This window comes from Grosmannia clavigera, assembly GCF_000143105.1.
Source record: "Grosmannia clavigera kw1407 unplaced genomic scaffold GCSC_140, whole genome shotgun sequence".
NCBI classification, from domain to species: Eukaryota; Fungi; Ascomycota; class Sordariomycetes; order Ophiostomatales; family Ophiostomataceae; genus Leptographium; species Leptographium clavigerum.
Genome location: NW_014040801.1, coordinates 2,977,560 through 3,002,517, shown reverse-complemented (window position 1 = coordinate 3,002,517; position 24,958 = coordinate 2,977,560). Strand labels below are relative to the sequence as shown.

The window sequence follows — 24,958 nt, the reverse complement described above, 5'->3', positions numbered from 1 at the left end:
TTACCCCTCTTTGTCAGCTTCTCTTGGTCTTTTGCTCGGCAACTGGATTGTAAGAACACAGATTCCATCTAGGCGTTAGGACCGCACTGCAGGATGCATGACAGGCCGTGGGACCTGTTCGCCGTCCTACTTTTTTTGTACTCTCGCTCTGTCACCATAAATTCTAATTATGAAAAGAACAAGAAACAAACAAGCTGCTCTAAATGCCTCTTGAGGGGGGTATCATCTATTCGTTGAGTAGTATCGCAAAGCCGCAATAGTGGGACCCCGGAACGCCAGACAGCGAGGACAGACGTTGAGTGCTGCCTCGCTGGTATATGAGAAAGGAAGATCAGTAGTCGTCGTCGCCGAAGACAGCCAACGGCCCGGCCAGCTTAGTGAGCATCTCTTCGCGCTCGCCTTCGGCGGTGCTGAGGATGGTGACGGCTCCGCCAGCACCGACATGCCAGAGGTCGCGACGGTGGCCGTCACCATCAACCACAACGGACTCGTCATCCCAGCGGAACAGACTGCGGATAGTGACGCTCCAGTCGCCGCGGCCGGAGGCGCACATGTAGCCGACGACGCCAGAGTAGAGGCTGCGCTCGGGACGGGACTCGATCCTGTGCAGCAGCTCACAGCTGCGCTTCTTGGGCGCGCCGGTCATGCTGCCGGGCGGGAGGCTGGCGGCAAGGACGTCGAGGCCGGTGTAGGAGCTGGTGGAAGCGTCGGTCAGCGGCAGACGGCCCTCGACGACGCTCACCATCTGGAAGACGCGGCCGTGCGGTTCGACGCGCAGCAGAGCAGGCACGGAGACATGGGCGGGCCCGCAGACGCCGTGCAGGTCATGGCGAACCAGGTCGACGATCATCAAATTCTCGGCCTCCTCCTTGGGCACGTGCAGCAGGGCGGCAGCCTGGGCCAGCGTGGCCACAGCGGCCGAACGGCGCACGGTGCCCTTCATGGGGCGCATAGAGCAGACAATGGGATGGCCGGGCTGAGCTGAACTGTCTCGGTCGGTGCTCGGCCCATAGGACAGAAACCGCTCGGGCGAGCTGCTAACCAGAGTGGCCCTGCCGAGACGGACGTATGACGCAAAGGGGGCCGGGTTGCGCAGCCGCAGGGCTCGGTAGTAGCTCCATGACGAGGAAGATGACGATGCTGCGACAGACGTCGTCACCTGCACATCCGTCTGGTCGGTGAGGCACAGCTCGTACGAGTCGCCGGCTGCAATGTGTTCCTGACAGGCTCTCACGCGATCCTCATAGTCTCGAGCGTCGGGAGTCCGCACCACCATGGCTGCAGCCGGCTTGCTGTCTATGGTAGCTTGTGTCGTCGAGAAGTCGGCCTGCCGCCACTGCGAGGATGTGCACAGCCGGCGGACCGTGTCGGCCACCCAGACAGACGCATTGTGCGCATCGCCCTCACCATAGAGGTTCTGCACGTAGAGCAGGCCGCGGACGTGGTCGACGACTATGCTGCGGGTGATCCAGGCGAGACACACGTCCGGACGGCTGTGGCCACGGGTGCTGCTCGGAGCAGCCACGCCGATATCGTCCAGCCCCTGCTCATAGGTCACGTAGCCCATGAAACCGCCGACAAAGGATGGCCGTTGGCTGGGGTCCTCCTCCTGGAGTCGCCGGGCTTCGTGAAATTCGGCCAGAAGCTGCCAGATAGACTGTGCGCCCGGCTGCAGCGGGACGGTCTCACAGCGTGGAACAGATCCCGGTCGGCGCAGCCGCAGCGTTGCCGTCGCGTCGCCGGTGTGGTATTCGATGCGCAGGGCGGCGGCAGCATCGAGTGCAACGATGCTAAAGCGGCCCCTGGCGGCGTCGTCCGTAGTGGCAGCGTCAGCGTCAGTTTCTGTTGAGCGTGCTGCTGCACTAGTCGACTCGAGGACGATGTGCTCCGGCTCGTCTCGCGACGGCTGGCCACCGAGGAGAACTTCGACGATGTCGGGCACCTGTACATGGGCGGGAAAACGGATCGTCTGCGAGGCAAGGCCGCGTGTCAGCGCCGCAAAGCACCACAAGTCGCCGACGGACGATCCAGTGCCGATGGACGGCCGCAGCGACAACAGGCTGGGCCGTGTTGCCTGATGGGCAGCCTCGTCGCAGCAGCCTCGGGTTGGCAGTCGTCCGTGCTCCGCATTCCACTGCTGTGCGGCGCCAAACCAGTTGACGAGCACGGCGTGGCTGGCCGCGTCTGTGCAGATGGACTCGGGGTGGTACTGCAGGCCCCAGAACGGCCGTTGGCGGTGGCGGACAGCCATGAGGATGCGCGAGTTGTCGGGCATGGCAGCTTCTCCGTCGAGCCAGGCCAGTGGAAGCAGATCGGGACATCCCGGCAGGTCGGATGCGGAGGACGAGGAGGTGCCGGCCACGACGCCCAGGCTGTGGTACAGCGTGGCGCGAAAGGGTCGGGCCACGTCGGCAAAGAGGTCGACTCCAACTTCCATGTCCTCGTTCAAGTCCACGACATCCAGAGCTCGCACCATCCCGTGCAGACCGCCACAGGGCAGCCGGACAACGCGGCCGCCGTGGGCGGCCACCAGGCTCTGGAAGCCCAGACAGATGCCCAGGGCCGGCGTGTCGCCGTCCCACACATGGCGCATCAGGCCGACGTCGGCCGCACAGTCGGGTGAGCCGGGGCCAGGCCCACAGACGACGGCGTCATAGCAGCCCAGCTCACGGCGAAAAGCGGCAGCCGAGAGCGGTGCGTCGACGGGCAGGACGCGCACGTCGGCGTGCAGCAAGGTGGCGAGCAGGGCGGTGACGTTGTTGGCAAACGAGTCGTAGGCGTCGAGGAAGAGGATGCGCGGACGAGAGTCCATGATGGGGGGGAGAGAGAAGAAGGAAGAGGAAAGAGGAGAAAGTAGAGAGGAGAGAGGAGAGAAGATAAGGAGGTATAGGTAAGAGTGAGGGAGAGGGACGAAAGAGGAAGGAAGAGAGAAAACGCAGATAGGCAGGAGCCACCGGGGCAAACACCACGGAAAGAGCGATGCAGGCAACTGAGACCGAAAGACACAGAGAGCGGGAAAGAGCCCGAGAGAGCCGAAGACGGACAGCACAAAGCTCGATTGGCCGTCAGAGCAAGAGGAAACATTAAACATAAAAGCGGCTCTTGAAAAGTCGGATTTTCGACGTATTTAGTGTGGGGCCTGCACTTACACTATTTTGGGGGTTTGAATTGCTTCTATTCAGTCATCACAAAAGACCCCCGTTCTCCTCAGCTTCCCCCCTAGTCTGTCACCACAAAATGACACGGCGCCCGCGAGTGCCAGATCCGCCGTTCCTTGGCTCCCAGCATCGAGTCCATCAACAGGGTCTCGGTGTTGGAGCGTGGCCGGCCAGCCGCCTGATCTGCACGATCTGCTCGTCGAGCTTCGGCCTCTTCTTCCTCGCCGCGTGCCGGCACCCACAGCCGGGTCTCCTCGACGGACGCGGTGACCTCGAACTCGCCGCGACACAGGGCCGTGGCACCGATGCGCACGATCGTCGATGCGCGCGGGCCCAGCAGTGCCAGGCCCTGCTGCAGCGTTCCATTCCAGGCAAACTTGCGCGTAAAGTCCAGGGCCACGTTGTGTGGCCGATGGCATAGCGATGGCATCAGTCGCAGCAGCGGGTGGATTGGCCGTGCTGTGCGGTTTGTGATGCGTACCCGCAGTTGCATGAAGTCGTCGACCTGAACGATTGGGTTCCTTTTCTCCTCGTCCTTTTCTTCCTTGTCCTTCTCTTCCTCATCCTCCTTCTCCTCGTCCTCCTTCTCCTCGTCCTCCTTCTCTTCGTCCTCCTTCTCTTCGTCCTCCTTCTCTTCGCCCTCCTTCTCCTCGTCCTCTTTCCCTTCGTCCTTCTCCCACTCCCCTTTCCCACCCCCCTCCATCCATATTTCAATCCCTACCTCCTCCACCTTGACCGCCTCAATCATCCGCATCGTTAGCCGAATGCTTCGCAGCTCAATCGCCCCTTTCCGCACGGCTGGCCGTCCGAATCCGTGTCCGCTCGCCCAGTCGCCCTCTTCCCCCCCAGTCGTCCACTCGCCGCGCAGCAGGTCCAGCATTCGCTCCCGGTACCAGAACGTCTCCCGGGTCGCCCGCTCCATGTCTGGCGAGATCTTGCTCGTGCTGACCACAAACTGCCGCTGTCGCGCTGGGTTGAGTGCCGGGATCGACGCGTGCGGATCTTCCAGGTAGATCCGTCGCATGGGCACCAATACCCGGCACGTGTTGCCCGGTAAAATGTGCTCGATCGCCGTCGCATCCGCGTCCGACCCGTCGCCACCGCTGCTGCCACCCGTCCACAACCGCACCCGCATGTCACTCGGCCATGCGTTGCGCAGATCCATCAGAAGCAGACAGAAGCTGTCAGGATCGGGCTTCCGCCTCTCCCCTCCACATCGCTCCCACAGTGGCCCCGGTATCTGCCCGTGCAGCGGCAACACGTCCATCCGCACCACCTCGACGCTCGCGTTCACCGTCACTGTCAGATGCAGCGACACTTGTCGCGTGTGGAACTGCCCACCTGCCACCACGTCTGCTGCCACCCCCTCGGCTGTCACGCCTAGGTATGCATAGTCCATCTGGATCGTCCCGTCTGTCAGCCCTGGCTTGCCCAGGAGCTCAAAGTCAAACGTCGCCGTCTCGCCGGGACCGATGTACCGGTTTTGGCTTGTTTTTTCATCCACTCCTCCCTTTCGTCCTCGCAGCCGCAGCGCCGGTCGCTTCGCCAGCATCAGCTCGTATTCGTACAGCTCGGCTGGCGACGCGTCCCGGCTCTCCAGCGCCGCCTGCATCGTCGCCTGTGTCGAGTCTTGGAACGAGAAGATCAGAAAGTCCACTGCCGTCGTCAGAGACAGATTCTGCAGCGTCACCGAGAACGCCTGCCGCTCGCCTTCCAGGATCATCGCCGACGATTGCGCCAGTGTCGTCGACTGCACCACCACCAGTGGCTGTGCTGGAATCACCTGCAGCGACAGTTTCTCGGCTGCAAGCACTCCGCTGCTGCCCATCATGTTGCCACTGCCACCCTCCTCAAACGGCGCCACCCCGATCGCCTTGATCTTGTCTGCCCGTTCCCTCATCCACGGCTGCCTCAGGATCGGAAACCGTCGCTCGCGGCAGCCGTGCACCCGCACAATGGCCCCCGTCACGTTTAGTGATCCCGGCGCCTGTGGAATTCCTCCCACCCGCACAATCTGCGTCCGGTATGGCCCCACCACCACGCCTTCCTCAAACGCCTCAAACGCCACCCCCGTCGTCTCCAGCCGGATGCTGTCGATCACCACCTCCATGTCGAACGGGTTCTGCAGCGTCAGCCGGAACGTTGCCGGCTCCATCGCCACCAGTGTCTGCTCCACCACCTCCTTGTCGACCGCTTTCAGAAACGGGTTGTGGATGAACGGGTCCACGTCCTGTGATGTCCGCACCGTCGTCACCACCGCTGCCTTGCCGCCTCGGATTGGCAGCTCGCTTTCCGAGTGCGCCACCGGCACGCAGAGCGCTGGTGGCAGTTCCAACCGCACTCCCCGCACCAGGAACTCATCCCAGTACTCTGCTGCCACGTCCGCCAGCCCCAGTCGTCGTGCCAGCCCCGTCGCCTTGGCAATGTTCGTCGCCAGCCGCACCTGTTCGTCCCGCGTGATCATCGCCGCTGCATCCTCCCGCCGCGGTCCCGGTGCCACCCCGCTGCCTGCTGTCCGCAGCAGGTCGCTCGAGAACTTGGCCACCCCGCCAAAGTCTGGTAGCGCCTCCGAGAAGTTGATGCACGCCCGCAAGATGTCCATCTTGAGTGATGGCACCCCGAATTGCCGCGCTGCCGCCTGTCCGCCGATCCGCGAGAACACTGCCTCGTCCGTGTCTGCGATCACTGACTTCGCCGTCTCGTTGTCTGTCTGTCGGCCCGGCTGCAGCTCCACCACGCCGTATGTCCGCAGCAGCAGCCCCAGGAACGCCTCCACCCCCGTCTCCAAGTCGCCTTCTGCCAGGTCCAGCGCCACTCCACTGCCGCTGCCCTGCCCTCCACTTCCCGGTGTTACCAACCCTGCTGCCGGGTGGATGCCTAGTTCCGCTGCTCCGCGCGTTCGTGCTTCCACCAGCCCGTCCGTCAGCACCGACAGCAGCTCACGCACCACCAACGCCCGCTTGCGCCGGTAGTTCAGCCGTCCAAGCACCGACGCGATCCCGCTCAGGATCACAATCCGGTCCACCGTCGACAGCATCAGATCGGCTGCTGTTGCCGCTGGAAACGCTCGCAACACTGACGTCAGAATTTGTGGCCGTCCCGGCACCACCCCCGGCCGCGGCGACATCGTTCGTGCTACTATTTCCTCCGCTTTGCTGCGTCCCACCACCACAATATCCAGGAAGGCCCGCCCCAACACGCCGTCCGCTGTGTGAAGCGCCGTCAGAATGTTGCAGAACCGGATCGTCGTCTCTGCCATTGCCAGGGGCGGCAGCCGCTCCGCTGAGATCCGTCCGTATAGACCTAGAATCCGTTCCAGTAGGTCCGGTAGGATCTGCTGCAGGTTGCGCAGCCATCGCGGTTGGTTCGGGTGTGCTCTCTCTGCTGCCTCTAGCGCGTGTGCAGTCGCCGCTGCTGCTGCCCCCTTTTCCGGCGGTGGCAGGCAGATGGTCGGCACCTGAAACTCAATGTCTGCCCAGCCCAGCAGGAAAAGGCACACCACGATCAGCTCCAGCGCCTTGCCGTGCCACACGTGGTCGTTGTTCGACCGCGACACCGTCGCCCCGTCGATCAGCTCCTTCAGTGCATCCGTCCAGCGTCCCGCCTGCAGGTACAGCGATGCCACCACTATCGTCACCCGGCTCTTGCCTTTGTTGCGCCACCGCTCGTTGAGCCCGCCAGACCCGAAGCCCTGCACTGATACCCGGTGGTCGGACATGCTCCCTATCGGCGTGCCCTGGAACCGGAAGCTATCCGCCGAGTCGCTGATCGCAGGTGACGCGTTCCGTTCCGGACTCGGTATGGTCTTGCCTATCTCGTCAAACGTCGTTGCAGGCCCGGAGAGCCCGCTGCGCACCGGCGTCGACGGCCGTCCCGTCACCGATGTCGAGCTGCTGTCCCTTGCCGGTGCCGGCATAGACATGCGTACCTGTGACCGGTCCGCAGCTGAGCTGTGGTCGTTGCCCTTCAGTGAGCTTGATCGCATCACGCCGCCACCGACGTGTGCTGGCAGTGCAAACTGCGAGTTCCGGCGCGACGGAAGTGCGCTGCTGTGGCTGCTGTGGCTGCTGTGGCTGCTGCCATGCCCGTCGTCCGAGCCGCCGCCGCCACCTGCCTGGGCGGGAGACTCAATGTAGGACATGGCTTCGAAAGACTTGGCCAGCGTGTTCATCTCGGCCAGCAGCAGTGACGACACGTCACACATGACCATCCGCATTGTCGTGCGCTTCGACTGTGCCGGCGACGATACCGTAGCCATGCCCTCGGGAATCGGGATCGGCGTCTCCGGCGACGATTCGTAGTCGAAGATGAGCACGCGGTGCACGAGCACTCGCGGATATGTGTCACGCAGCGCCTCGAGCTCCTGGTAGAGTGTGCGGATGTTGCGCTCTTCGATCGATCGTCCGGCCGCCGACTGCCGCCGGCTGCCGAACAAGACGCTCTTGATGGCCGCCCCATCCGCCAGCGCTAGCACCACCAGCGGCTCGCGGTACTGGTCAAACGGCGTCAGTGCCAGGTGTGATGGCTGGGGTACGTGCGTGATCAGGTCGTAGAAGATGAATCCAACAGGAAAGGCCAGAGGGTTGAACATGTCTAGGGAAAGCATAGCTGTCAGCAGGGAAGCCGGCAGATCGATCCGACGGGCTGTAGGCAGTTGCACCCACTTCGATTTGGCCGGCCGTCCGCGCTGATATCGCGTAACTGCACGGAGCTTTCGCCAATGAGTCGTTGCAGAAACGAAGCAAAGCGGTCTTGGTGAATGGGCCCAACCGGCAGCACCAAGGCCTTCACCCGGGCCGGCGAGATGGGCAGGAAAGGGTCGGACCGTTGCATTGTCGCCATTGTGACTCTCCCGGTCCGTTCTGTCTGGGTGTGTGTCGTGTGTGTATGTGGCCGAAAGAGAAGAGGGGGGTAGATTTATTTCGAGAAAGACATGGCGAGTGGGCAGAGGAGAGGGTCCGAGCCGACAGACGGGGCTGTGGGCTGTTGTGCGTTCTCTTTCTAGGGTCTCTGTGTCTGCGGGAAGTAGACCGTTCGTACGAGAGCTCGACGTTGGGCTCGCGGGTCTTGGCCGGCCGGGAGGTGCGAATCAAGCTCGTTCTCAAACTCACGACGGCTTTTCTGGCGATTTGAGGATTATAGGCCACACCGCAAAGTCCCCTACCTAACCAAGAAGATATCCCTGCCGTTTGTGGCCCGAGCGTTCAGGGCGGACTCGCCGTTGGCAGGAGCGGCTTAAGTGGTGGCGCCTTCCCCTGGAATCGCTAACCGCAGTTGCCAGATGGGCGCTGCAGATAATAAGATACAATTCTCTGCATATCTACTGCCACAGTTACAGATCGTGTGCTTGCTTCAATGCTGCGATGCAGTCTACCTCATAGTCCACAGACTGTTGCAAGATGGAAGTCATGTGCAAAAAGGTATGGGGAACCCCAGCGTATCTCTTGATGGTGACCTTGGAGCCGCCCTCAATCAGCTTTCTGCCATACGCCTCTCCCTCGTCCCTGAGCGGGTCGCAGCCGGCGGTAGCGATGAAAGTGTCGCATATTCCGCGAAAGTTGGGCGCAGCCAGAGGGCTAAAGTAGTATTCTGGCAATGTCTGGCGCAGGCTTTGAAGTAGCTTCTCGGGGAAAGTGCATTGGTTGAAGTATTTTATCAGCTCCCAACTCAGCACTGGCCCCTCGGCAAATTCAGCAAAGGACGGAAATGGCGAGTCCTCAGCCGATCTGTATTCAGAATGAGGTGCCATTGGGGGAACGGCAAGAATGGCAAGCTTCAGTGGCAACTTGATGTCTCGAGCCCGGTGTTGAAGGATGGCTGCAAATTGGGCTCCTGCTGACAGACCTCCGATAGAGACCGAACCAGGGTTGATGTTTAGCCGTTTACCGTTGTCTCTCACCTGCGAGTATTAGAAACATACTCTTAAGGGAGTAAGAATCCATTGTTGTATTTTGTATCCATACCCATAAGAGTGCAGACCATGCATCCTCGATATTATGGCCATAATTGACCTCTGTTTGTTTCACTGGTCAGTCAAGTACAATACGTACTAAGCACAGGCAATACAAGGAAAAGAACAGGAAAAGTATCCTACCCGGACAGAGCCGGTAGGCGACGTCAACGATCACCAAGGGTAAATCGTCTCTTATGTGCAGACACCATTCGGCATCATTCGTCAAATCGCCAAACATATACCCACCCCCTGCCATAGATGTTAGCGAGTAAATTTACTAAACCAAGTTAAAGAAGCAAAGGAAAATCAAGCACCGTGGTAGTTAACGTGCACAGGATACGGCCCTGGGCCGGCTTTTTCAGGGTCAGGATGGTACGACCTGGCCTTGATGGTGGCCTCGTCTGTTGTAGCTACATCCCAATCCTTGACACGTTCGTAGCCTTCCCGCAGCGCATCCAGAGCCCATCGTGCAGCATATTTACGGGGGTCACTCCGAATTTGCTCGAGCGGAATCTGATGCAGTGCAGGCTTCGTCGCCAATGTCTCCTCGTAAAACTTGACAAACGCGGGGTCAAGCTTGGGACGAATATCCGGTTTGATAGGACCAGCAAGTGCCATGGTTTTTTATAAGATGCTACTTGAGCTTGTGAAATATCGGTGGCGATGCAGTATTGAAGGAATTTGAGCCATCTTGGGATGTACTCTACCCTCTCGATCTGATTTAATAAATACGCATACAACCGGTGGGGAAATGATGCCTTCGAATCAGTCTTTTCCTGTTTGGACCACATCTTCCCCTCTCCAATGACTCGTCAGATTTGTACTCCGTAGTTCCCCTAATTTCCCATCTATCGAGATACTGGTGCCCCAAAAAGCACACCATTCCATATGTTGATTAAGATTGTATTTGAGATCGCTTGTAGAACTATCAGCATTGTATGTTTGATTTTCGGCTACAGTCAACTCAAACCACTTTTCCTGGACCATCGCCTTAAATCGAAGTGCCTGCTGACATAGGCTCTGTCAACTCCACGCAACCAATGACACCTCAAACGCCTTCCATGCAAACTTGAATTCGTTTAAATGACGGCATATTCCCAGACTCACGTGCTGTACGAAGTTACATAGTACTAGAGAAGATAGTTAGCATAGGTGCACTTCCGCAGGGGTTCGTGTAAACACAGTCATAACACCATACCGTGATTGAGCTTGTTTCTGTCGCATCGTCTGCATCGTCTGGCTGCGACACGTACACATGCAACACCAACGTCTTGGTGTCGTTAAAGCAGGCGATGACTCGTCCGTCCAGCCGGCCCACGCTAAGCACCCGACTCCAGTCCCGGCCGTCCACCAGCACTGTAGCAAACTTGTCCGGTCCAGCCTCAAGGAACTTGGTGCTCGGGTGTTCCGCCAGCGGCATCGGCAGCGCTTCTTCGTTCATCGGCGGGTTCTCCAGGTCGTTCCACACCGTCTCCACGCTCAGGGTGTCCGTCACCAGCCGCAGGCGCAACGTGCCGTACATGTTGGCGCTGAGTTCCAGCTTGGGACCGCTGCCACCGCTACTGCCGCCGCTACCGCCGCCATTACCCCCAAGGCCGCCGATCGTGCTTCCCATCATCATCGACGATCCGCTAAAGCTGCCGCCACTTGTCGTGTGGGCGAGCTTCGTGAACCGGTCCGACACTGCCTTGAGCTGCATGAGCGGCGGTAGCACGATGTTCACGTCTGCCTCGGCCACTGTGGGCTCCAGCGTGCGATGCTCTCCGTCCAAGCGCAAGACGCGTACCGGAATGTCCTGCACGACCACCTTTTCGCGTTCTCGCTTGACCGTCAGCTCCAACGTCTCCTCGTCAGCCTGCGTCCGCTGCTGCGTCCCCTGCGTCCCCTGGTCGACAAAGATAGAATCGCCAAAGGTGTTTTCCCGCCCGTAGTTTCCCGGTCTTCGCCCACTAGTAGCTCCTCCAGCACCGCTACCACTACTTCCACCCCCTCCAAACCCTCCGAGGCCGCCCCGTGGGTTGGCCATGGTGTGGATGGTCATGGACAGAACGGGCACGCCATCGTGCTTGCTCAGACGAAGAACGGCATCGGTGCTGTTCAGGGCAGACTTGAGGGCGCGCTGGAGAGAAGCCAGGGGAAGTTCGAGATCAATACGATTGCCTGCATCCAAGGACTGGACCAGATAGTTGTCGAAGAGAAATTCTCGGCGGAAGGTTCTGCCAGCTGTTAGCACGGCTGCCGGACCGTGGGAGAAGACTAAGCAGAGATACGCACGACCAAACCTCCGACCCCTTGTCTGGAACTACAATGAATTGTACAGTGTCATTGTCCAGACGCATCCATACGATCTTGTCGAGCGAATTAAGTACTGCGGCCAGTTCTGCAGGCGAGAGTTGCGAGTTAGTCTATCACATAGCAAGTAGGTCCGATTTTCACTGAAAGTTAGGATCATTCATTACTTGAAAATGTGCGTTTGTTTCGAAGATCTGCTTTAAACTTCATGGTGGTACTGTGGGAAAACGCACGATGCGTCCTGTCCTCTTACGGGACTTTGGGGCCACCTTAATCGGAGGTGTGATTTTCAATGAAAATAGACGCGTCTAGGAAAAGTCGCGAGCTGTTAGTGCATACTTGCTGTTACGACGTAATCGTGCGGGGTATTGCTTGTAATTAGTAAATTGCAATTGCCTAGTTAGGGAACTACGTGCCCCGCAGCGGGCTGTCGCGAATGTTGCGATAAGGCATACCAGGTGACAACGAGAGCCCAATCTGACCGTATTAGGAGCATTATAACAATAAGAGACAAAACAGAATCAAAACGCATATATAGAAAGTTTCTCTCTAAATCCAACTCCAGCAAGTAAAGCATCCGGCGCTACCACGATGACGCCGCCGTATGATCCAATCTAAATAATCCAACCTTGTGTAGGGAGCTCTCGTGCTGGCTCTGTCGGAGGCTGCTGAGTTGCCCACCACTCTCCAAAGGCTCTGCTGTTGTCCTTCCGCCAACGCTCCCAGTATGCATTTTCTGTGTTGCTCTGGTTGTTGTTGTTGCTGCGCGAATGCTGCGTGAAGACACGAAACGCGAGCCGGACCACGCCACCCGGGGGTCCGCCATGCGACTGCTGCTTCACCAGGGACACGGAGCAATACTCACACGGCGCCTGCGTATCTAGCGGAACCCGCACTGGAATAGACGAAGAGCCTGGAACACTGAGACGCCGCTTGCGACGAAATCGGGAGACGGAGCGGCTGAGGGTGGAGCCGTCGGGGGAGCCTGCCGCAGGAGAGCTCGTATGTGATGCTGGCGATGCATTCTGGGACATGAGTGCTGCCTTCTTGCTCAAGCGGTTCTCACTGTCGCTGTATCCATCCTCTTCGGCCTTTCCGTTCATGGTCTTGCTGGGAACGGTAGGCAACGGGAGCACCGGGTGCCCACAGGCGTGAACCATAGGCGTGCGGCATATGGGGCATGCAGGCTGTTCTGCGAGGCCGAGCCAGCGCTTGACACAGTAGGATCCAAAACGGTGCCCGCATGGCAAAGCGGACCATGACTCGATCTCGCCATCGGGGGTTCGTACGCCAACGGGAACATAGCAGATCATGCACGGATCGGTCTCCTGGTTTCCAGTGCACACATCTGATAAGGCCGTAGTGCTTCTCCAGTTGCGATGCCAGAAAGATGGCCGAGCGCGGAAAATGCTGGCCATGTTTGCCATAACACCCTTTCAAGAGTTAGATGGGGAGCAAGCAGAGAGCAGTAGGGAAGATGGACGAGGCGATGCTGGTAGGACGGGGAAAACGGCAAAATGGGAAGGCAGGCAGACAAGCAGGCAGACTAACAGGCGGACAAGCAGGCAGACAAACCGATGTGGCCGACAGGGAAGCTGGTGACAAAATAGAGGGGGAGGGTACAGTGAAAGTGGAATGCTGCGGAATCGACAGGACTAATAGTAAGAAAAGTATCGGGTACAGCAGCGAGGTCGTGTGACCGGAAACAGAATAAGATACCGAATAAGTCAAGATAACGATGTTAGTGGAAGCATAACGGATAACAATGTTTGTGGAAACATGAAAGGAAAGTGTCTACCGATGCGGAAAAAAGGCGCGAGCAGCCCGAAGCATCGAGGGAAGGAGGGGTGGCACATATGAGGTCCGGCTTTCGTTGGCTGCAAAGGCCTGCGCAACAAGGATGCTTGTGAACCTGTAATAGTTGTAAGAGAGACCCAGAGCCTCTGTCAGGCCAGGTAACAATGGTACGCCCCAGCACCGCACGTGTCCGGTTGGCTGATTTGGCTGACCAGTCAGGCGCAATCCTTTCATAGCAAGTCAAAAGCGACCCAAAAAGCAGCCGGCAATCAGCGCCAATGTGTGGGCAAAGGGACGCCGATGTGTCAGGCGCTTTGAAGGAGGAGTAATCTGGAACGGGCACTAACATGTCGGTCAGCCTCGCGGGCCAGAAAGTTGGATGTGGGAAGTCCGCAACGGCTCAGATACGTAATAGATCTTCGGGCTTATTATTCAGGCACCTAAACAGTGCATAGAGACACCCGGACAGCTTGCAGCTACAGACAAGATGCCATGACGCGAAACACTCTGTATTTGTTTATCCATTCGGTTCCATCGCTCCCGAGTCTTGCTTTATCTCTTCTTATTCATACAGTAAACCCCATGCAGGCTCGTGCTCTAAAAGAGACCGAACAACCCATATTACGCGAGAAACCAAATATGCATAACCATGAACCACACACTCAGCGCCGCCGTGCTGGCGGCTCGTCATCGTCGCTGTCGTCCATAAATCCCTGTTCTAGGCTGCACAAATGGGTCAGTCAGACATGCCGTACACCGGTATCGCAAGTAGCAAAATAACATACTCTCTGCTAAGCCGATTTGTATTGTAGGCTCCTTGGCTCGGGAGGCCACGCAGTAGAGCTTCGCCGCGCCGAATTTCGCCTAGCTCTTCGCCTTCTTCTCCCAGGACGAGGCCTTCACTGCCGCCATTGATGTCGTGGTCAAAGTCCTCGCCATCAGACAGAAACTCGGTATCGTCGTCCATCGTTTGGCGTCCTAGGAACCCGCCTGCCATGAGGCCACCGGCAAAGCCTAGGCCGCCGCCAGCGGCAGCCCGATCGCGCAGCCGCTGTTGCCATGTAGACGGCACCAGGAACCGACCGGCCACGCTCTGCATGCGCTGACGGATCGATGATGTCTGGGTGGTGATGGTGTCGAGTGGCAGGTAGTGGCTGTACCGGTTGTGGTAGAACCGGATCAGAGGGATGACAGCAAAGGTAATGATGATGTATGCGAGGAGGGCAATCAGGGCGGGGATGAAGAGGGTCTGCAAGCGGAGAAGAAAGTCAGCCAGGTACATGTTAAACAGGCATCAGTTGGCCAGGCCTTGCCCACCTTGATCATAGACAGTGTGGCCCCCATCTTGGATTGTTGCAGAGGGTATCTAAGGTAGGGAGGTCTTGGATGCCGGTGCCAGACAGGAGCTTCTCAGTACATGGCGGCACGATGCGCGCTGTCGACAACATACGGCAACGACTCTAGATGTGTGGTGCTGCTGACGACGACAGATGCGAGTACCCCGTACACATATGTAGCGCAATTTTGGAACAAGCCGGCAAGCCACAGAGGCAACCCGTTTGGGCTCTGAGAATTAGCCACAGCGCCTAAACCAGAAAGAGTCCGCTGTATGTTCCCCCCTCCCAATTTCTATATAGCACACATGTTGACGTTACTTTGCAAGAATCTCATACGTATATGATATGTCCTTTTGTTTCTCACGCGATCGTCCGTCTCTTTCTGTCACGCTTTGCGTGTTGTTTTCTCAAAGGTCGTTGGGCAGCGCGACGGCCGTAAGAGACAAAAGGAGCTAGTGCATCTGGGTGCCCCTGCTGGATTATATTACCAGCAATTTAGCAGGCGTCTATCGTTCTCGTACAGCGCTTGGTCATTTTTCCAACTCGTAATGCGGTGGTAGAATAGTTCCCGCACTGTACTGGCCATCGTGTCACTGTAGCAATCCCCATGGCACGGACTACCGGCCGTCTAGTCACGATCCCTCAAGTCAACGTGCGCAGCGTGTTCGAAACACATGCTTGGGCTGGGACGCAATGCGACGTGCAAGAAATGTGTTTGAACATGCTTGCGGGCGAGCTGGGCGTGCAAGGACAGACGGTATGCAGGGGCGTCCACACACGGCATTTCGCTCAGTTGGGATTAGCGCGCGTCTCTCATACTGTGCTGTTGGAGCTCGTACCCCCCCCCTGAGGCGTGTGCCAGGCAGGATGAAGAAGAAGAAAGAACCAGGACCCAGGGGTTTTAGGCCGTGCTAAACCTGTTTCAGCCAGTCGAACTTCACAACAGTTTGTCTGCAGGAGCGACCGACGCACGCAGCGCCCAGGCTCCTCCCCGTATTTCTCGCCCACAATCGATAGCGAGATTCCGGATGCGATTTTGCATCTCGCAACCTGGAGCGGACGTTGCCTTTGGTTTGCTCAAAACCAAGAGAAAAAAAACAACGGACGAATGCGCGTGCCGGATCTGCTGGTCTACAGCCAATTGACGGCCATCTAAAAATAAGATTCCACCACCGGCGCTTGCCGGACGGCTCTTCTTCGCTCTCTCTGGCCGCCCGAGGGACCACCACACTCCTTTTGTAGGCTTTTTACCAGCTGCGACCGAAACGGGCTTACTCGAGATCGAGGCAAAGGAAAACGGACTTCAGGTGTGTTCATATATGGCACCATCGGCTGGTGGCGGCCCTCCCCCTCCCATGCCAGGCCGTCGGCTCTACCGCCAAGCGCCGTCTCATGCTAACGAACCTTTGTTCATGCAGACCCCCTCCTCTCCTGCGTTTCTCTCACGTTAACAACCACCTGGTCGTGTCTTCCGACCAAGGGCACGATGCGATCCGCCTGTTTTATTCTGAGACAGCACCACACCCACTGACGGCCGAGAAGAAAAATCAACAGTCATACGGATCTTGTCTCCGGTCGAAGAGAGACGGGGGAAGGCAGAGAAAGGCGCAGAGACACACCACAGCGCCTGGCCTCACCACAGGGCCGTTTCGTACTTCGGACACACCCCAACCTTTCTGTGTCCTCGAGCTGTAGCCCACCATGTCGTCCGACAAAGGCAGACAGACGTCCAGCGGGAAGCCGTCGTTCTTCTCCCGAGTCAAGCACAAGTCCGACAAACGAAATACCAGCGATGAGGGCAGGTTCCTCGGTCCGCTTGACATGGACGCATCCGGTTCTGTCGCAGCACGAACATCGCGGCACCACAACCGCGAGTCGTCGATCAACAACCGTGACTCGATCATCTCTGTTGACCGGCCCGGCTCACCCGAATCCGGCCTCAATATGATGGCCGGGGTCATGACCTCAATCCCATACGACAGCGTTAGTCCGGATCATCGCTCTCCAGTGACGACCGAATACGCCAGCAGCATCGACGGGGGATATACTGGCCGTCGCGAACCACTGCCTCACCAACTCAATAAAGCCACGAGCGACTACCACCAATATCCGTCCTTTGACCCCGCCTCCTCTTCTGCAACCGCTGCTGCTGCCGTGGCCATGTCCATGTACAGCGCAGCACCCGGCGCTCACCTCTCTGCCGGGAGGCTTGCGCCGGGCACAAACAACCTCACCATGGCTTCGACTGGCCGCCAAACGCAGCTTCAGCAATGGGGTCCGCCACGCGAGAGCAGCTACCAGACCACGTCGCACAATTCGCGATACAATTCGTATGCCCCATCCGTCGGCCGCACCTCGACAGACCAGGCCAGCATCATGTCCGGTATGTTTGCGCCCTAGCTCCCCCTTTCCCATGCCCGAGTGCGGTGTGCTCACCTATTGTCGCAGCGTTGCCCAGCGCATCCTCACAAAGTTCCTACGCCTCGTATCGCGACTTAAATCGCACAGCCAAGACTTCCAACAGCGCAACAGTCACCACTGCCGACGGTGGCTTCGCTTTGGCGAAGCCGGACGACGACGTGGTGATCGAGCAGATGTTTGTATCACTAATGCAAAAGCGTGGATGGCACAACCTGCCAGAGCAGGCGCGACGGCAGATGATCGCCTACCCTCCCACGAAGAAGTGGACGCTGATCTACCAGGACCGGTTGACAGAGTGGCAAGGCGAACAGCGACGTCGCCAGTCGTCGCGGCCCGGCCAGTACCAGAACGTGGACATCACGACCTTTTCGGACGAAGAGGGCTCGCCGGAGTGGTATGTGCGCAAGGTGATGGAGAACAGCCTGGACAGCAAGCACCTGGGCAGCCTGGAGGTCAACCTGCGGACGCAGCAGATCGGCTGGGTAAAGCGATTTATCGAGTGCCAGGGCCAGGTGGCGCTCACGAACGTGCTGTTGAAGATTAACCGCAAGAGCGCGCGCGGGCCGACGGTGCCGGACAGCGGCAAGGGCGACAAGGATGTGGAGCGGGAGTACGACATTGTCAAGTGCCTGAAGGCGCTGATGAACAACAAGTATGGTGCGGACGACGCGCTCGCGCACCAGCAGGTGCTCGTGGCGCTGTGCATGTCGCTCATCTCGCCGCGGCTGTCGACGCGGAAACTGGTCAGCGAAGTGCTCACGTTCTTGTCGCACTGGGGCAGCGGGGAGGGCCACATGAAGGTGATCCAGGCGATGGACAGCGTCAAGAGCCAGCAGGGCGAGAACGGGCGGTTCGACGCATGGATGCGCATCATCGAGGTCACCGTGGACGGGCGCGGCAAGATGGGCAGTCTGGTGGGCGCGAGCGAGGAGGTGCGCAGCGGGGGCATCGGGATGGAGAACCTGCTGATGGAATATGCGGTGGCAACGCTCATCCTGATCAACATGCTGGTGGATGCGCCGGAACGAGACCTGCAGCTGCGGCTGCACATCCGGGCGCAGTTCACGGCGTGCGGCATCAAGCGGGTGCTGGCCAAGATGGAGGCATTCCAGTACGACCTGATCGACAAGCAGATCGAGCGGTTCCGGTCGAATGAGGCGATCGACTACGAGGACATGCTGGAGCGGGACAACAGCAGCATAAAGGATAGCATCGAGGGCGAGGTCAAGGATCTGAACGACCCAGTGCAGATCGTGGACGCGATCCAGCAACGACTCAAAGGATCGAAGACGCAGGACTACTTTGTGTCGGCGCTGCAGCACCTGCTGTTGATCCGCGACAACGACGGGGAGGAGCGGCTGCGGCTGTTCCAGCTGGTGGACTCGATGGTCAGCTACGTGGCAATGGACCGGCGGCTGCCGGACATGGACCTAAAGCAGAGCCTCAACTTCACGGTGCAGAACTTGCTCGACAAGCTGCACACGGACTCTGAGGCGCGGCAGGCGTTGGACGAGGCGCTGGAGGGCCGGCAGATTGCCGAGGCGGCGATGGCGGAGCGCGACGAGATGAAGGCGCGGCTGGAGCTGGGGGCGGACGGGCTGGTGGCCAAGATGCAGAAGCAGCTGGACGAGCAGACGCGATTCATCGAGGCGCAGCGGCGACAGGCAGACGCACTCAAGGCGGAGATTGAGAGCGTGCAGACGCTGCGGGCGAAGGAGGCGCAGCGCAACGAGCTGGAGACACGCGAGCTGTACCTGATGCTGCGCGACGCCCAGGATGTGGCGGCATCGACGGCAGCAGCGACGAAGGCGGCGGCAGGAGGGGCAGCTGGCGGTGGAGCGGGCGGCAAGCTGGGCGACGTGGATCCGGTGCGCATGCAAGGCATCCTAGACCGCGAGAGACTTATGGAGCGTCTGCGGATGCAGATCGAGCGGCAGAAGACGCAGTACAAGCTGGAGGGACGGGTCTGGGGCGACGCGGTGGGACCGTCAGACCGGCTGCGGGCGCTGCGCGAAGAGATGGAGGGCTACAGCGGCGCTGGCGATAGCGAGGGCCGGGGCGTGGAGGGCCTGCTGGGGGTGGGCGAGGGCGGGCTGTCGCCGATGAGCGTGCTGGGAAGCGTCAGCCGGATCAGCCGACGACCGGTGGGCAGAGGCGGACAGCAGCAGCAGCAGCAGCACCAGAACGGAGGCTTGGGCGGATCAGGCGGCGACGAGAGCGAGGCGGGCGGCGAGGGTGGCGAGGAGGGGGGTGTGAGCGAGGGCGGCGAGGGCGACGACGTGGTGTACGAGAAGCCACGGATGGTATCGATCCGGCGGCCGGTGATCGATCCAAAGCAACAGAACGGGCTGATCAGCGAGATTGCCGGCAAGGTGCGGCGGTACGACGGCAGCGACTCGGAAGACGGCGATGGAGTGACGACAGGACCATCACATCCCAGCCTCGAGTCTCAGTCACCGATCACGCCAAACGATCTCGAGCCACCGAGGATTCAGATCACGGATGCATCATCCGAGACCACAGCAGGAGCACCACCTCCGCCTCCTCCGCCTCCTCCTATGCCCGGTCAGCTACCCGGTGCACCACCACCACCACCTCCTCCTCCTCCACCCTTTCCAGGCCAGCTGCCTGGTGCTCCGGCTCCTGTATCACTTTCTGGTGCTCCTCCTCCGCCTCCACCGCCACCACCACCACCGATGCCTGGGATGCTTCCTGGCGCACCACCTCCACCTCCGCCACCTCCACCTCCACCTATGCCGGGCATGATGCCTGGCGCACCGCCGCCGCCACCGCCACCGCCGATGGGCGTGCCCGGGTCGATGACTGGGCACTTCTTGTCTAAGCAGCCGACGTTTGGTTCGGTGACGTCGGTGGGCCTGCCGGTGGTGAGGCCAAAGCGGAAGCTCAAGGCGCTGCACTGGGAGAAGGTGGATGAGACGGTGACAACACACTGGGCGGCGCACACGCCATCGGCGGAGGAGCGCGAGGAGAAGTACCTGGAGCTCAGCCGCAAGGGCATCTTGGACGAGGTGGAGAAGCTGTTTATGGCGAAGGAGACGAAGAAGATTGGCGGTGGCAGCGGGAAGAAGGACGACAAGAAGCAGATCATCTCGACGGATGTGCGCAAGGCATATGGTGAGTGCATGTGGTGTTGTGTTGTGCTTCCGAGACGGTTCGGGTTGCTAACGGGCCAGAAATCGCGTTTGCCAAGTTTTCGCAGCTGTCGGTGGACCGGGTGGTGCAGTTGATCATCCACTGCGACAAGGAGGTGCTGGACAACTCGGTAGTGATGGAGTTTTTGCAGAAAGACGACCTGTGCAACATTCCGGACAACGTGTCGAAGCTGCTGGCGCCGTACGGCAAGGACTGGACAGGCCCGCGGACAGAGGAGGATACGCGCGAGGCAGACCCGGCAGAGCTGACGAGACAGGATCAGATATTTTTGCTGACGGCATACGAGCTGCACCACTACTGGAAGGGACGGATGCGGGCGCTGGCACTGACGCGCAGCTTCGAGGCAGACTACGACGAGATCATGGGCAAGATCGGGCAGGTGGTGGCGGTGTCGGAGTCGATCCGCGACTCGGTGTCGCTGATGAACGTGCTGGGACTGATTCTGGACATTGGCAACTACATGAACGACGCGAACAAGCAGGCGCGCGGATTTAAGCTGAGTTCGCTCGCGCGTCTGGGCATGGTCAAGGACGACAAGAACGAGTCGACGCTGGCGGACATGGTGGAGCGGATTGTGCGACAGCAGTATCCGGAGTGGGAGGCGTTTGCGACGGACATTGGGGGAGTGCTGACGGCGCAGAAGATCAACATCGAGCAGCTGCAGGCGGACGCGAAGAAGTACGTGATCAACATCAACAGCGTGCAGAGGTCGTTTGACAGCGGCAACCTGTCGGACCCGAAGCGGTTCCACCCACAAGACCGCGTGGCGCAGGTGGTGCTGCCGGTGATGAAGGAGGCGCGACGCAAGGCCGAGCAGATGGAGCTGTACCTTGAGGAGATGGTGCGAACGTACGACGACATTATGGCATTTTACGGCGAGGACTCACGTGACGAGAATGCGCGCCGCGACTTTTTCGCCAAGCTGGCGCTGTTCATCCAGGAGTGGAAGAAATCGCATGAGAAGAACGTGCAGTACGAGGAGACGCGGCGGCGCAACGAGGCGAGCATGAAGCGAAAGCACGCGGCGCAGCTGAAGGCGAACGGCGGTGTGGGCGGAGCCGGCGACCCGATGATACCGCTGCCGAGTCCGACGAGCGCCGGAGCCATGGACAGCCTGCTGGAGAAGCTGCGGGCGGCAGCGCCACAGACACGTGACCAGCGAGATCGGAGACGGCGAGCGCGGCTTAAGGACCGGCACCAGGTGCGGATAGCGTCGGGTCAAAAGGTGGCGGACCCGAACGAGAGCGGCGACGGCGAGGCGGGACGGCCGGGCAGTGCGTCTGGAGGAGGGAGTGGAGGAGCAGCAGCCGGGATCGAGAGACGGAGCTCGCTGTCGACGACCGGAGGAGGAAGCGAGAGCCAAGCAGCCGGTCTTTTGGGGAGTGGCAGCGGCAGCAGTGCGCTGACGCCGATACCGGCATCGCCTAGCGAGGGTGACGCCAACGACAACGGCGACGGCGGCGACGTGGCAGCACGAGCGGCACTGATGCTGCAGGGGATGCGGGGCGACGAGGCCGACGAGGAGAAGCGGGAGAGCCAGCGGAAGATGCGGCGCCAGACGGCCGAAGAAGAGCGGCGGTCACGACGACGACGACGTGAGCGCGCCCAGTCTGGCACCATTGTCGGCGGCGTGCCCAGTCTGGCCGAATCGGATGCCGGTGGCGGCAGCGATGTGGCGCCAACGACACCGACGACACCGGCAACACCGGCAGACGAGGGGGTGAGCGATACAGTGCGTGTGTCCGTGTCGACAATACCAAGCACTGTGAAGGAACTGCCCGAAGTGCCAGAAGCGAGAGAGACCGAGACGGAAGAAGCGACAGCAGAGGCACAGGCGACGGAGGAATGAGGGCAGATGAATGGCAATGGAATATGAACGGCGGATGCACGGCACATGAACGGGCCATGTTGTCTCCAGGAGATGTGCGACTCAGATCGACTGAGCCAGTCGACTCGCTGCAAAGAAATGCAAGTACCACAACGACAACTACAAACTCACAAATCACCCACAAAGAGCACGTCCTCTTGTTTCCTTTTCTCGTCCTTCCACCATCGTTTTTAGTTTCCTTTGTTGGCCACAGGATGGGGAAATGCATGTACTCTTCAACTCATCCGCACTCCCTCGTCTAGCAGTGACTACCCCAGAGCGCCTCTTCTGATAGAGCGTATTAATGGCTAAAAAAAAATCCAAACTATGCAGTGAACGGAGTGAGTGCAAGGCAGACTGTCTCATCGAGTGCGGCTGCGACTGCGGTGTCGCCGGCGCTGGTGGCCGGGACTGCGGCTGCGACTGCGTCCGTGATGGCTGTGGTCGCCGGCCGTGGCTGGCCGTCTCTGGCGCCGAGCCTCGTCCTCTTCGGCACGTCGTCGTCGCCGCGTCCGGCTGCGGTCGCGATCGTCTCGTCGGTCGCGGTCGCGGTCGTCGTGTCGGCCACGATAGCCGTGATGGCGACCAGACTCGTCCTCGTTCTTCTCGTCGTCCTCGCGGTCGTCGTTGTGCTCCTCGCTCTCTTGGTGATGGTGGCGACGGTGACGGGGACGTTCTCGGCGACCGTCGGTGCGGTCATCATCGACAGCGTTCTTCTCGTCGACCTTGTTGTGTCGGTCTGTGTCGATCTTGTCGTCGTCGTGGTCTCGTCGCTTCCGTCGATGGTCTCTCTCCCGGGCCCGACCACGTTCTCGTTCTCGCTCCCGTTCTCGTTCTCGTTCGCCTCGACCTCCTCTCTCTCTGCCTCCTCGTTCTCCTCGTTCTCCTCGTCGATCTCCTCGCTCTCCAGTCCGTGGCCTCTCTGTCGTCGTCGCCCGCAGTGGCCCCGACACGGCCATCGCATTCGCCCCCGTGGCCCCGTCGGTCGAGCCGGCCGTGCCTCCGAGCCGCATGCCTGCCGGCAGCCCTAGGGCTTGAGCCATGGCCTCCTCCTCGGCTTCCTTCACTCGTCGCAGCTCGTCCCGGCGCGCTGCTGCCTCGGCGGCCTCGGCGTCGCCAGCCGCCCCCCCGTCCTCGCCCTCCTTGGCATACCACGTCAGGTCGCGGCCCTGCTGCCACCGGCCAACCGGCGCCCGTAGGCTGTGGCCCAGATAGTTTTCGCGATGCGCCGACGTGGCCACGTCGTCCCAGCTGAAGTTGACGCCGCCGCGCGATCCCTGTTTGCGCACCGTCGAGACGAGATCCATTCTGGTGGCGGTCGGTCGTCCGTCGATGTCCGTGGCTGTTCGTCGGTTCGCCTTGTCGGAAAGGGGAAAACAACTGGCAGGGGAGACAAGGGGAGACAAGGGGCGACAGGTGAGCACGGCGTCATCGAAAGACGACATGGTATAGTAGAAATAATAAAGTGGGTATTTCTTACATAATCAGCATCGTAGTGCATCACTGCTTCCGTTCAGCTTGGAGAGCTTCCACCTCACTTTCCCCTCTCTCCTGCCCATTGCCATCCGAGGCTCACGCTGCGCCTCCCTCTCGGCCATGTCGTGGAAGACGCTCGACGAGCTCCAGTGGAGCGACCCGGCGGCGGCCGACGAGATGCAGGGCATCCACTCCAACTCGATCCTGTTCTACTTTATGCGGTCGCCGTACTTTGACAAGACGTCCAACAACAACACGGTGTACAACCAGGCGATGCACAACGCCAGCATGTTCCCGGTGCTGGAGACGCGCGAGCGGTTCGAGGACTTTCTGCGCGGCATGTCGGGCGTCGAGTACGTGGTGCACCAGGCGCCGGCCGAGATGGCTCCGGGCACGGGAACGGGCGTCTGGGTGATCCGCAAGCAGCTGCGGCGGAAGCGCAGCGACGGCCAGCCCGATGACCTGACCGTCTACGCAGACTACTTTGTCGTCGGCTTGAACGTGTACCAGGCGCCGACGCTGGGGGACGTTTTGAGTTCGCGGATCGTGGGTGCCTCTCTTTATTTTGCTTTTCTTTTCCTTTGCTTTTCTTCATACCTCTGACTTCCCAGACCTCCATTGCCGTCTCTCTCAGCAAGGCCTTTCCGGCCATGGACAGCATGCAATCCTGGTCGCCGGCACGTGGACACGTCTATGCGACCCGCGAGGACGAAGAAGACGATTACGACGACGACGACGACGACGACGACGACGATGATGACGACGACGATGACGATGACGAAAGCGAAGACGAAGACATGGTCGACATTGTCAACATAAACAGCAGCAAAAGTAGCCCAGGCAGCAGCCACAGCCTTGGCCGCGAACAAGATGTCCCCCGGGCCGACAAGGAATCCGGGCTCGACCCGCGGCTCGCCGAGGAGTCGTATGCCATCCACATGATGTTTGGCGGTGAGTACATGGATGAACAGCCTGTGTCTGGACGACCGGGCGAGTTCCATCTCTCGGCGGCCTCGCGCAAAAACGCCAGCGCGGCCAAGGCCCAGGAAAACACGGCCGACTCGGCCGACAGCAACTCTAAGCAGCAGCAGCAGCAGCAGCAGGAACAGACAGCCAGCAAGAAGACGTCACCCGTTAGCAAAGACGGCAAGAGCGGAAAGAGCGCGGCTGGTGGGCCAGGAAAGGCCAAACGGCGCAAGAGCAAGGGCGCGTCGGCAGCTCAGCCTGGTTTGTAGCCAGTGGATGGACGGCAGACTGTAATACCATACAGCTCGTAGTGTACAAAAAACGGCAGTTCTATGACGGAATAAGGAGCGACCGATAAAACGGGTTCCCACGCAAAAATGCACTTTCGTTTGGCTACATTTGCTACGGCTGAAAAGCGTGTTATGAATAGCTGTTCTAACGCCCAAGAGCAGATTTAATCCATGTTTTTGGATGCCGGGTATACAAACCAGAACGCCATCTCTCAACAGTTGCCGTA

General features: G+C 59.8%; 7 protein-coding genes across 7 annotated transcripts; 2 read left to right on the top strand and 5 right to left on the bottom strand.

The window, feature by feature from the left end:
- Positions 1 to 331: 331 nt before the first annotated feature.
- CMQ_553 (para-aminobenzoate synthase) lies at positions 332 to 2,812 on the bottom strand (the record flags this gene model as incomplete). The annotated part of the gene is made up of 1 exon (XM_014317632.1): positions 332 to 2,812. One exon carries the CDS (start codon positions 2,810 to 2,812, stop codon positions 332 to 334), a length of 2,481 nt encoding a protein of 826 aa, XP_014173107.1.
- Positions 2,813 to 3,219: 407 nt separating this feature from the next.
- Positions 3,220 to 9,729, bottom strand: CMQ_1507 (hypercellular protein; the record flags this gene model as incomplete). Its single annotated transcript, XM_014318586.1, has 8 exons — positions 3,220 to 3,663; positions 3,880 to 7,751; positions 7,823 to 8,024; positions 8,199 to 8,279; positions 8,533 to 9,057; positions 9,122 to 9,171; positions 9,253 to 9,360; positions 9,426 to 9,729. The coding sequence occupies 8 exons, from the start codon at positions 9,727 to 9,729 to the stop codon at positions 3,220 to 3,222; spliced, it is 5,586 nt and encodes a 1,861-aa protein (XP_014174061.1).
- A 485-nt stretch (positions 9,730 to 10,214) lies between these two features.
- On the bottom strand, positions 10,215 to 12,716 carry CMQ_1680 (cell cycle checkpoint protein; the record flags this gene model as incomplete). The annotated part of the gene is made up of 5 exons (XM_014318759.1): positions 10,215 to 10,241; positions 10,310 to 10,640; positions 10,737 to 11,327; positions 11,386 to 11,491; positions 12,032 to 12,716. The coding sequence occupies 5 exons, from the start codon at positions 12,714 to 12,716 to the stop codon at positions 10,215 to 10,217; spliced, it is 1,740 nt and encodes a 579-aa protein (XP_014174234.1).
- Positions 12,717 to 13,862: 1,146 nt separating this feature from the next.
- CMQ_690 (uncharacterized protein) lies at positions 13,863 to 14,544 on the bottom strand (the record flags this gene model as incomplete). Its single annotated transcript, XM_014317769.1, has 3 exons — positions 13,863 to 13,923; positions 13,986 to 14,449; positions 14,518 to 14,544. 3 exons carry the CDS (start codon positions 14,542 to 14,544, stop codon positions 13,863 to 13,865), a joined length of 552 nt encoding a protein of 183 aa, XP_014173244.1.
- A 1,694-nt stretch (positions 14,545 to 16,238) lies between these two features.
- Positions 16,239 to 21,981, top strand: CMQ_580 (cytokinesis protein bni1; the record flags this gene model as incomplete). The annotated part of the gene is made up of 4 exons (XM_014317659.1): positions 16,239 to 16,920; positions 16,986 to 19,372; positions 19,805 to 20,093; positions 20,153 to 21,981. 4 exons carry the CDS (start codon positions 16,239 to 16,241, stop codon positions 21,979 to 21,981), a joined length of 5,187 nt encoding a protein of 1,728 aa, XP_014173134.1.
- A 380-nt stretch (positions 21,982 to 22,361) lies between these two features.
- CMQ_1564 (uncharacterized protein) lies at positions 22,362 to 23,306 on the bottom strand (the record flags this gene model as incomplete). The annotated part of the gene is made up of 1 exon (XM_014318643.1): positions 22,362 to 23,306. The coding sequence occupies one exon, from the start codon at positions 23,304 to 23,306 to the stop codon at positions 22,362 to 22,364; it is 945 nt and encodes a 314-aa protein (XP_014174118.1).
- A 289-nt stretch (positions 23,307 to 23,595) lies between these two features.
- Positions 23,596 to 24,710, top strand: CMQ_1364 (RNA polymerase 2 transcription mediator complex subunit; the record flags this gene model as incomplete). The annotated part of the gene is made up of 2 exons (XM_014318443.1): positions 23,596 to 24,021; positions 24,087 to 24,710. The coding sequence occupies 2 exons, from the start codon at positions 23,596 to 23,598 to the stop codon at positions 24,708 to 24,710; spliced, it is 1,050 nt and encodes a 349-aa protein (XP_014173918.1).
- Positions 24,711 to 24,958: the final 248 nt, after the last annotated feature.